Here is a 12027-nt window from a genome sequence, read left to right as displayed (position 1 = left end):
CTATACCGCCGAAATTCGGATTAATTCTAACACTACAGTTCCTTAGTTTATTAATTATTTTATACCAAAAACCCTATAAAAACGTTCGAAATTACAGTAGACTGTTGCTAATCCGACCATTCCTTGCACAGAGGAATGCCGGATTACAGAGTTTATAGGACTAAAGTCAATGGACGACATGGCCTGTCGCCTTTTTGTATTGATTCTTTTTGAAGCTTGTTGTTAAATCATGCACAGGGATACTGTAATTGAAAGTTTAATTTTTTATTACTACATGTATTTTAAAAAAATAATAAACACGAATAAGAAAAAGATATTTTTGATGGCGTATCACTGGGAGGCCGGATTAGCAAGAATATAAGTAAACTTGTATTTATGCAATGAAATGTTCTATATTTTAAAATGTATGTAACTTATGCTCATTTTATTTCTATATTAATTATGTATATCTGTTTTTTCATTCTCTAAATCGCTTTTTTTCCTCTCAATTTGTATTAGTAACATATTGCATTGTTTCGCTAAATAACAATATAAACACATAATAATTATAACATTTTATTGTTTGTCATAAAGTAAATTCGGGTTCACTTCGGAATAATTCTACAAAACAAGAAAATTATTTCAACATCAATATGGCCGACAGTGTGAGTTAAGTATTTATTGTCAATATATATTATTCCTTATTACAATTAAGGGGTTTTATGGAGGATATGCGTTACCCAATTTTGAGGAATTCACGTACGATCGCTTTACGGAGCATTACAGAGGATGGGTTAGTTGTTGAAAAGTATGAGAAATAGTTTTTAGTAATTTATGGATGATCTCTAATACAGATTCTAATAATAAAATACAATATAATAGAATGTTTCTGTAATATAAGTCAATGCAATTCATTAATTTTTATAAATCTGAAAGCTTATCAAAAGCTTGGAATAAAATGAAATATTTATCGTTTAATTAATATTTTAAGGATCAAAATTTGTAATTTTTGTATTTTTTTATATTATAAATTAATTATAAAATAAAATTAATTTTATTCACGTTTCTTAATAATTAAAAAAATTAATTAGAAATGTTTTTTTATTTAAATTTTTACTTTACTTACAATAATATTTAAAAACTAATGTTGACTTATATTATATTATATAACGTTTAAAATGTCCTGAAAAAATTATTTTATACCGAATTAAATATAGATTTGTTTATGACTGGAAAACTCTAGTCTTTTTCGCTTTTCAGTTTATTTATTTATTTATCTTTCCTTTACTAAATAAAATACAGGGATCATCTCTCTCAGTTCGTTTCTACCTGCATATCGATAATTTTTATCGTTTCATCGTATTAAAACAAAATTAAAAATTACAAAACTACAACAAATTACAACAACAAAAAAATTACAACAAATAATAAAATTACAACAAAAAATTTTACATTTTTCGACTCTGGAGACCTTGAAACATCGAGAAATGCAAAAAATTTCAAGTTTCTTTTATGTATGTATGGTGTTAGTGTGTATATGTGTATGTGTATGTGTGTACGGGTGAGTGGCCCGATTTTGTTCACCCAGTTTGAAGCTTAGTAACTTCTGAGCTTCTTGTCGAAAATGTCTGAAATTTCGCAGTTAGGTTTGCCTATTAGGAGCATTGATGCTGATAAATTTTGGTGAATAAAGGTCAAAGGTATGCGGAGATAGAAAGGGTCATGTGTCGTATATCGAGTGGAAACGGACTTAATGATTTTACTCGTTATTAGCATTTACAATTTTCTTTTAATATAAAACTCATTTCTACCCTCAAAATTACGCTTTTTGCCGTTTATAGTAACTAATAATATTTTAAAAATTTAAATAAAATCTATTGTAATTATTAAAATTTTCCTGTTTGAGTTAAGAGTTGTATCTCCAGAATGACATCGAAACAAGCAGGGATAAATAGTAAAGCAATTTCTTTAATAGTTTATTGCAATAAGATATCTTTTATAATAATACAAATTTAAACTAATCACAAGTATAAATATGCCGATGTAAAAAATAAATTAATTCATGCTTATTCATACAATGCATATTAATGGAGATTTATTTATAAAAATATAGATAATAAAACACAAATAAAATGCCGTGGGTAAAACACTACGAAATATTAAAAAATATCAATCGAAATTTATTAAAAATTAATTGTTTATAGTCATTATCAGTGGAGGAATTTATAAAAATTAGAATAATCGAATAAAATACGAAAAACAAATTGGTACAGAACTCTTTATTGTATATCCAACTGTATAACTGTATGAAATAAAAATTCGCCCTATGAATGAATATAATATCAAAAATAAAAAACAAATTAAATAAGAAATGATTTCTTTAACAATGGAAAACACTAGCACATTAAAGAAGCTGAGCATATAAGCTGTCATTTCCACTCATTATGGGAGGGCTAAGTTCAACTGTGTAATTTCACTGAAGTTGACCAACATGCAATAGCACATTAAAGCTTTATGGGGTCCAGCCGAATTTGAATCAGGGTTTCCCATGTACTGTACACTGTTGACTTCAGATATTTTTTTTCGGTAGAATGTTTTGGGAAAATATTTTTTTGTCAAAGATTGGTCTGGGGCCACCTCTTGTGGGACCAGACAATTGCCCTTTTTGCCCATAGGATAACACGCCAATTTCAACATAGTTAAAAGTGTAAGTGATGTATTGACCAAATTATTCATCATAAATTATGAGTTCCCAAATCGATTTGATAAAATCCTAACTTATATGTAGAGGTATTAAATAAATTATTTGATTAAAAAGTCATTTGATATATTGTAAAACATGCGATAGATTCCTATTATTAATGCAATAACAAGAACATACATTTACTCGTTGTATTTATGACCAGAAAATAGTCGATTTTTCAAAAGATTAAATGAAATATCCGATAGGTTTACAATGAAATTCTGTACTTCGTCATCCAAATTATATCTTGTAGGATCTAATATCTTCTTAGATCCTTCTAGATTTTGAATATCTGTTCTGCCCTAATTTTCGCATATGTAGAAAGAAGTTTTTTCCAGTGTTTTATTTCACGTTTATTGCAGATGATTTATTCATTTATATCTTAAAATATTTTAATATATGAATATATTTGTTTTAGAATATCCGAAAATATAGTGAACCCGCTCCAATGGGATATTATATACAACAAACAGAAATAAAAAATACGATCAGAAGAGCCCCAATTATGGCCGAATTTAACAGTCCTGGTCCAGGAAAGTATATGTTGCCACCTACACTCGGTAAGTTCACTGACCAAAACTTTTAAATATAATTTTAGGCACAAGTAATTTTTCTATTTTGTTATCTATTGGAGAAGTGAGAAAATTTATGTAAGTTATATCAATTTACAAGGTATCATTATGTTGCTAAAGATTTTTCAGGATTCTACTGTAACATTACTGTAAAACACATGAAAACATAATTTTGTTTTGTTTCTTTATTCCATTTATCTCTTGAAGAAATAAAACGAGCAATTATTTATTGTGACATCTTCACAATGCTCTCAATTTTAGTAGTGTCTTGCCCCTGTACATCATACTTTCCCTGTTAACAAAGGAGTCTTGCCGGTCATCTATCTAACTCCGTTCATGAGAAAAGTTTTGAATTGAAATAACGTGACTTTTGGTTTAGACCGAAAGTCACCTTAATCAAGCCTCCTGCACCTAAGATTTCGGTATCTGGTCTCGACTTTCATTTATCTAATACTGTTCTCGAGATTAAGGAAGGACAGACAAACAAGATGGACGCCAGTGGTAATTTATAGGTCAACAATTTTTTAAGATTTTAGCCCAATAAAGTTACAAGTTTTTGAATTGTTTGTTTTTAATTTTTCTTCGATAGACATGGAATAGATCCTAGTAATTTTTAAAAATATACTCATTCTCATCAAGCATCAAGCAAAAAGTTATTACATTAAGTACATTCAAAGAATAATTTCTATAAGTGTATTAAAATTTATTTATATTGCTTTTAATTTATTTCATATTATAAAAGCTAGTTGAATTTATTTACTAAATGCTTACATTTTTAAAAATATCTTAATAATCGTTTATTTTTTAAGTAATTAGATTACAAAATATATTACAACCAATTTTTATGAATTATTACATGTATAAAAGTACATAAATGTATTATTTTTATACTTTTACAATAATTAAAGAAATTTCACACAATGTAAACGTAATCAACACTGCTTTTAAATACTTCCATCCTGCGGACAGTAAGAAAGTAAAAGAGGAAAGGCCCAGCAGGGGTTCGAACCCTGGATCTTTGGTTTACGAGACCAACGCCGTACCACTTGGCCACTGGGCCTCTGCTATTTCGTTAAATCAATTTATTACATATTAAATAATAATATGTTAAATTATCCCCATAAAATTAAGGGAGAAACATTTTTGAAGCGGTGATTTGCAAAAATAATTTTTTTTTTAGATAGCGATATGAACTTTCGACTGATTCACAGTATTTAAAATCAAGAAATGATAACAATTTATCTGGAAAGCATCCAATCTACGATTCTTTTTTTACGTCTATAATATATTATAATTTACTTCCTATATTAGCATCTACTGATATATTATTTATATAATTCTTCTTAATTAAGGTATCGTTGGTCATGATTTTACAAGAAGAAGAAATCCTGCATATACTATGGCTAATAGGTAAATTTTTTTCATATATGTAATACATGCAAATTTAAATAAAATTTTTATTTTTAGCTATTTATGATATTACTAACGTGTAAAACTTCCCAATGATTTTAAATAAATATTTTATATAAGTTAAAAAAAGAAATGAAATTAATTGAAATTATTTATGTCTTCATTTTATTAAAATTACACTATTTCAAGTAAATAAATATTAAATATTTTATATTGAAGATCCGTATAATTAAATATCGGTAACAATTTTTTTAATGCGAAAACAAAAGAATATTTGACAAAAATTTTTATAATTTGGAGTGTAAACATTGAGATAGATAATAGATAAAGTAATAAACAGTGTATACTGTATTATACACCGGGTAAGCAAGTTCAAGTAGTGTCATTATCAGTCAAAATTTATCTGGATGAGACGATTATGTGATGTGTTTGATAAGTTTACAAATATATTCTTATTATTATTCAGAAAGTATATAACTACAGTACAAAATAGTCGTGTATATATCAAATTACTTTCAAAAACGAGTTTTCCAATCCTTTCTAGCCCTTTCAATTTGAATCTATTGACCGGCCATATTATTATTATTTTATTTTTTATCTCTAGTCCTTTTCTGTTAATAGGATAAATAATTATAAACAAACTATAAATAGTACTAGATAGTTTGTAAAAGGATTTACTACTGCAATTCACCGATTCGGTATTGTTTCTTGAATGGGGTACAACTTGAAAAAATTGTAGAAGTATAAATTCCCACTGTCGTCCGTATGTCTGTCTTTCCTTAATCTCGAGAATAGAGTTAAATAGATGAAAGACGAGACCAAATACAGAAAGTTTAGGGTAGATGACCTTGATTAACTGTATAAGAACGTCCTATGCAAACCGGAAGTTACGTTATTTCTAAAAACATTAGATAATTACACAAATAAAATAATATATATTTATAATATAAATTTTACAAGACAATATTTCTTAAAATAATCTTTTACAACTTCTTAGACACAAATATAAGACAGAATTTATCTCACCCGGACCAGCAGCTTATGATTTAAGAAATATGACTAGATTGGGCCCAGCTGCCAATTATGCATATACAATTTCTGGTTGGCCAGCACCATCCAAAAAGTATGTCACCCCTGGTCCATCGCATTATAGACCAGAAGATTGTACTGACTTTGTATTGAGATCGGCACCTAAATATACAATGGGAATGAAGACGAAAGGCTTCAGTCAAGATAGAACACCGGGTATTTAAATTTTTTTTATCCTAATTCAATTTTTATACAAAATAAAATAACTCACGAGTCAAAGTAATGTTACTTGCACGTGTTTTATTGTTTATAACACTTTTTAATGGGTATAAAGGGTCTTTTTTCTTACCGTTGTAGATTAGGACGAATCTACAACAGAGGCAACTGAGTAATGAAGGGGTATTTCTAACAATTCAAGTCAATCCACTCATAAATTTGACATTAGTTAGACTCGAAACTAGGCACTCGGCACTAAAGAGCCCAGTTTCTAGCTTATGCCTTTATTATCTCGCCAGTTTTTTATAATATTGAGCATTCTATTACTTCATACACGAAACCAAACCTGACTTCTTTTAATATATAAAGGAAACATTCACTAAAACGTCTCTAACTTAACATGTATTAAAAATAACAATTTTTATTACAATTACAAATGCCAGTACGTTATCATGGAAAGAAACAATAGCACTGTGGTAATTTTATGAAATTCTTTGAGATAAATATTTTTTGTGTTATTAATTATAATTTTTATTGAAATTAGACTGAAAGAACTTTATATATTAAAGAGATAGGGAAAGTAATGTTTTCAAAATAGTTACATGACCCCGTTTATTACGAGTAATCATTCGTATAAGTAATTTTATGTAAATATGAAGACTTAAAGGTAATGGTAGAAATTATACAAGGGATGAAAACGAATTAAGAATGCCAGAAAAGTCCCACGATGATATTGCAAGCTTTTTTTAAATCATGAAATTACTCTTATCTGAGATACGAAGAAATTATTTTAAAATTCTTAGCAATTATATTAAAAATTAGATTCAAAGAAACTATACATTCCGGCTGTACTATAGATTACTCCCTATGGAATTTCGGTACTTTGAGTATATATTTGAGCTCAGGGAAACCGAGACGAGTTCAACGGTACCCTACTTTTGGACCGGAGACGAAAAATAAGAAAGTTATCACATTTACAATTTCTTGCCTTTCACAGTACGTTCTACGCCATTTTAGTTTTTCACTAGGTGACGTTCGACTTTTCGCGCTTCCGACGGACTTCCCGGAGGGAGACCGCCGGCAGGCCGCCGAGTGTTTAACGTCACTAGTTATGGATTCACGGTAGTTCTTGAACAAAAGAAAAAAAAAGGAAGTAGTGTTCGACTGTTCGTGCAATTTCTTGCCTTTCAGAGTGTTTTTTTTTTTAATGGTTTGCAGACTTTACCGCAAGATGCGGCACTAGCAACTACGGTGCTATCCGCATGATAGCATTAAATGAGTATGATCAGTGGTGATATTCGGCGGGTTCGCACAGGTTCGGTCGAACCCGTTGTTAAAATTTTCAGTTTCCCGAACCTTGTTAAACACACGGAACATTTCTCAGTGAGTTTGTTTTTTTAAAAAAAATATATTAAAATATGCGTATTATACTCTGTAATACTTTTTTTTTAAACTCTTTCCGCCCTGTGGACACTAAGAGGGCCTCTTTTAGAAGGCCCATTATGGGTTCGGCCAGGCCCACAATGGGGCGACCGGGTGGTGAAATACGGGGCCCGACATATCCGAACGGACCACCCCCCGAAAAATTCCTGGGGATTTTCGACCCGTTCGGATTCGATCCCGGGTTCCCCAGAGCGGTAGGCTGCCACCTTGACCGCTCGGCCATCCGGCCACGCATACTCTGTAATACTACTAAACTAGAGCCTTATACCCCGTTCGTACCGAGCATTTCAATCTAGATTGTAAGCAAGGTCAGGGAGTATGTCTTGGCGCGATCTCTCTCGATCGTTTCAATCGAGGTTTAATCGTGATCGATTCAAGAGAGTTCTTGATCCAGTCATAAGAGAGATCCCAGAATGCCACGCGCGCGAGATAATACAAGATGGCTGTCGAACACGTGTCGGGCTATGGACAGCGAAAGAAAAAGTATAATGTATGTCGAGAGATGATGACACGTGTGTATTTCCAGAAGCGCCATTTCACGGTAAAGATTACCACTGCCTAAAAAAAAAAAGGTCGATAGCCCTAAAATATTATCGTTACCTGCCCTTCACCCACGGCTCGTTACGTTCCAAGTACGCCACTGATTGTTAGATATACGGTTGCAAGAAAAGGTATTGTATTTATTTCTATTCAAAACTTCCATTTCATTTGTCGGTGATTGTCAAGGAAAAATTTTCTGCTAGCGAACCCCTTGTTAAATATTTCGAATATCACCACTGAGTATGATAACTTAAAAAGTATGATAACATTATTTTTCGTCTCCGGTCCAAAAGTAGGATATCGTTGAACTCGTCTCGGTCCCCTGAGTTCAGATATATACTCAAAATCTCAAAATTCCATAGGGAGTAACCTATAGTATATCCTAATAACTAATTATCCATTCAGTTGCATCTATGAATTATGTTTATAATTAAATTTTGAATTCAATTATAAATTTATTATAATTATTAAATTCTTTATTTTTCAGGTCCAGCTGATTATTTAGTTCCAAGAGTTCCCGAGTTTTGGCCATTAAGTTCGCATGGAAATACACCTAAATTTACATTTGGAATTAAAGGACACGCATTTTCTATTGCTCAAGTACGTAAAATTCGTATTTAAAAATAACTTTATCATCAAATATTGATCATTTGTCTTTCAAATATGTTACATTCGTGTTACGAAAGATCTCTTTATGGGGTTTTCAACAAATTTAATTAGAATTTTGAACTTTCAGACACCAGGACCATCAGATTATGCTACTGTAAATCCAGATATTTATTTGAAAAAATCTCCTGCATATACTATGGGTGATCGTTCGAGTATTCTTCAAGACTGGGGACCAAAACCGGGTCCTGCAGATTATTCTGTCAATAAGGTTAGTTAGTTGTTATGATTATATAAAATTTTCGATTACCTGAAAACTATTTAACGTTATTAACATTATGTTACAGGTATGGATTCACAAGAAAACTGCTCCTCGATTCACCTTTGGTATTCGTCATAGTCCTTTCGTAGTGACTGTAAATCATTTGGATCCAAAATAATTAGGTGATTTTCAAAACTTAATGTGTAGATTTATTGCAAATAAATTCTATGATTTAATATTAATGTATTCATTAATATTTATTCATATTTCAGAAAAATTCATGAAAAATTAAACTAATTTCATTCATTATTTCATCGAAAATTCCAATATTCAATATTGTAAAAATTTACTTTACATTAAAATCGCCATTAAAAGCAGACATTAAAAAATTAAATCTGTATATTTATTTAATTCTTCATTTTTAAGCGTCAATTTATTACATAATATCTTAAAATGCAGTCAAACCTCTGAACAACGGCCACTGACCGGAACATAAAAGTAGGCCGTGTTGGTAGTGTTTCGAGTTATTTTGTATGTATTTTTATTCAACGTTCCTGAAAAAATGGCCGCCGTTTAGAGGTAGCCATTATTAGAGGTTCGACTACAGCAGTGATGGGCAAACTACGGCCCGCGGGCCAGATGCGGCCCCCTGAAATGTTCTATCCGGCCCGCGCGACATTATTCCTAATCTGACGAATAAAAAAGAATTCAGGCTATAAGAAAAATAAATATTTTCCTCTTTTCTCCTCTCTTTCGTTTTATATCAGTGACGACATACAAATTTATTGACTTATCCTAGATATTGGAATGTTATGTTGAGAGTGAACTGGCTGCTGGCAACTTTGTAGCGAAGAGTAAAACTGGCAACGTGGCTAGATATCGAAACACGTTTCTTGATTCAGACCTGTCTTAGCGTTGTGGTTTGCTAGTTTTTCTCTGCATATGGTAAAAAATTTTAGCCCTAAGACGTTATCCAAGAAACGTAAAGTTGATTCTGAGTGTCGTGTTTTCAAAGATGAATGGACTTGGAAGTACTTTTTCACAGTTTTTAGGGATAAACCACTATGTCTCATCTGCAACGAAACTGTAGCAGTCTACAAAGAATATAACATTTCACGACACTTCAACTCTAAGCACAACGATGTCAAGATTAGAGCCATGACCGAAGAAGAAAGGAAACAAAAAGCAGAAGATTTGCGCAAAAAACTATCAGGTCAGCAAAGTATTTTTAAGAAAGGAAATAGTTCTCAGCAAGCAGCTACACATGCAAGTTATGTTGTAGCATACAATATTGCTAAAAGTAACAAAGCTCTCTCTGATGGAGAGTTTGTTAAACACTGCATGCTCAAAGTTTGCGATATTTTATGTCCTGACAAAAGAAAAGATTTTGAAACAATAAGCTTATCTCGGAAAACAGTGACTTCTAGAATCGAAGCAATAGATAAAAACATATTACACAGTTGGAATCAAAGATTGGCCAATTTAAATTCTGCTCAATTACTATGGATGAAAGCTGTGATATAAATGATATTGCACAGTTGCTAATATTTATAAGAGGTGTTGACGAAAACTTCTGTATTACAGAGGAACTAGCATGCATGAGGTCGTTGAAGGGAACTACAACAGGGTCAGATATTTTTCATGAATTTATGGAAGGAATTTCAACTTTGAAAGTACCTATAAATTGCATATACTATATATGCAATTTATAGGTACTTTGTAACTATTACTGTATATATAGTAACAGATGGAACGAGAAATATGACGGAAAAAATCTGGATTTGTTGGGATCTTTAATGAAAAATAGCCAGATAACAATGTTATATTTCTACATTGCATCATACATCAAGACGCCCTGTGTAAATCTGCTTTGGATATGAAACCTGTGCTTGACGTTATTGTGAAGTTGGTTAATGCTATTCGATCTCGTGGGCTTGCTCACAGACAATTTCGGGAGTTTCTAGAATCCATGCAATCCGAGTACTCTGATATATTGTACTGCTCGAAAGTAAGATGGCTTAGCGCAGGACGCGTCTTCGAGCGAGTTTGGCAGCTGAAAGACGAAATAGTGACATTCTTCCTTGAGAAACGTAGGTCTGTAGAGTATAAAATCCTGGAAGATACTGCATGGCTTTTGTAAAATCCAAAAGCCATGCAGTATTTTTGCGGATCTTCTCTGCCACATGAACAAGTTGAATGTCAAGATGCAAGGCAAAAATCAATTTATCGATGATACCTGCGGCCATATCAAAGTTTTAAACTACAACTTGTTCTATTCGCGAATCAGCTTGCTAAGAACGACTTGTCTCACTTCCCGAGGTTGAATTCAATAGCTCCGGTGATGAAGGAAAAGCTTAAGAGTTACGAAGATAGTCTGAGAAGGCTCCATGGTGAATTTGAACGAAGATTTGAAGACTTCAGTGCCATTGAAAAAGACTTTGAAATTTTCGGTATGCCTTTTAATGTGAACTGTGACACAGTGAAACCGGACTTGCAACTTGAATTGATTGAATTACAATGTAACACTCAACTCAAACAGTTGTTTCTTAATGTTCCAAAATTAGAGTTCTACAAGTCCTTCTCGAAATCCACTTTCCCAAATCTGATATCTCATGGCCAGAAAGTTACTGCTATGTTTGCTTCATCATATATATGTGAACAGGTGTTTTCTACAATGAAACTTCGAAAGAGTTGCCTTAGAAACAGATTGACAGATGAGCATTTAACTTCTCTTCTAAGAATAAGTGCATCCCAGTTCGAACCAAATTATGAAAAACTTTTAGAAATGCAGTCACAGTTTCATTCATCACATTCTCTTCGTAATCTTTCAGTCATTAATAGGGCTTAGTATCACAAAAAATACAAAAATTTTGTAAAATGTATCATTGTTATTTTTTAATAAATTATATTGGTCCGCCTAAAGTTTTTTTTTTTTCTTTTCCTTTGGCCCCTTCTTTAAAAAGTTTGCCCATCACTGGACTAGAGGTTTCGTAAGAGCATTAAAGAAATGCTTTTGTATGGTCTTAACATAGCAATCATTTAAAATTTGTGAATTAAATGGATGAAGAAACACGTTGTCATTAACAAAATAGTGTAAAAGTTGTATTCTGTCAGATGGAAACAAAATGCTTTAACCTGTTTCTATATTACTGTATAATGAAATGTAGAGCGTGACAAATATACAGGACAAAACTTCGGAAATTGAACATTGTATTTTGCTATTTATT

General features: G+C 31.6%; 3 protein-coding genes and 1 non-coding gene across 5 annotated transcripts; 3 read left to right on the top strand and 1 right to left on the bottom strand.

Annotated features, from left to right (window-relative positions):
- Window positions 1-497: 497 nt before the first annotated feature.
- On the top strand, window positions 498-9200 carry LOC136980831 (ciliary microtubule associated protein 1A-like). Of its 2 annotated transcripts, XM_067277033.1 has the most exons (8): window positions 498-644; window positions 3141-3282; window positions 4647-4704; window positions 5702-5949; window positions 8420-8532; window positions 8669-8809; window positions 8886-8982; window positions 9073-9200. In XM_067277033.1, the coding sequence occupies exons 1-7, from the start codon at window positions 633-635 to the stop codon at window positions 8976-8978; spliced, it is 807 nt and encodes a 268-aa protein (XP_067133134.1). In that variant the 5' UTR covers window positions 498-632; the 3' UTR covers window positions 8979-8982; window positions 9073-9200. The 2 variants fall into 2 exon arrangements, with proteins under 2 accessions (XP_067133134.1, XP_067133132.1); XM_067277031.1 differs by lacking the exon at window positions 9073-9200 and having other exon boundaries at window positions 8886-9040.
- TRNAT-CGU (transfer RNA threonine (anticodon CGU)) lies at window positions 4283-4354 on the bottom strand. Its single transcript has one exon. It is a non-coding gene; the product is annotated as a tRNA-Thr (tRNA).
- Window positions 9201-9742: 542 nt separating the features above from the next.
- LOC136980852 (general transcription factor II-I repeat domain-containing protein 2-like) lies at window positions 9743-10324 on the top strand. The gene has a single exon (XM_067277057.1). The coding sequence runs from the start codon at window positions 9743-9745 to the stop codon at window positions 10322-10324; it is 582 nt and encodes a 193-aa protein (XP_067133158.1).
- An 817-nt stretch (window positions 10325-11141) lies between these two features.
- LOC136980851 (EPM2A-interacting protein 1-like) lies at window positions 11142-11648 on the top strand. Its single transcript, XM_067277056.1, has one exon. It carries the CDS (start codon window positions 11142-11144, stop codon window positions 11646-11648), a length of 507 nt encoding a protein of 168 aa, XP_067133157.1.
- The last annotated feature ends 379 nt before the right edge of the window (window positions 11649-12027 follow it).

The sequence above is a fragment of the Centruroides vittatus genome, unplaced genomic scaffold (assembly GCF_030686945.1).
Source record: "Centruroides vittatus isolate TY-2023 unplaced genomic scaffold, ASM3068694v2 contig_726, whole genome shotgun sequence".
Classification (NCBI taxonomy): Eukaryota; Metazoa; Arthropoda; class Arachnida; order Scorpiones; family Buthidae; genus Centruroides; species Centruroides vittatus.
Note: the sequence above shows the minus strand (reverse complement) of the source record. Positions and strands in the feature narration are given on the sequence as shown.

Bases quoted from the DNA above. Each gene is read 5' to 3' on its own strand.
- LOC136980852 (XM_067277057.1), top strand. From the start codon at position 9,743: ATGGTAAAAAATTTTAGCCCTAAGACGTTATCCAAGAAACGTAAAGTT.
- LOC136980831 (XM_067277033.1), top strand. The intron at 5,950-8,419 runs GTATTTAAATTT...TTTATTTTTCAG, and splicing joins CAGTCAAGATAGAACACCGG to GTCCAGCTGATTATTTAGTT. The intron at 8,533-8,668 runs GTACGTAAAATT...TTGAACTTTCAG, and splicing joins ACGCATTTTCTATTGCTCAA to ACACCAGGACCATCAGATTA.
- LOC136980851 (XM_067277056.1), top strand. From the start codon at position 11,142: ATGAAGGAAAAGCTTAAGAGTTACGAAGATAGTCTGAGAAGGCTCCAT.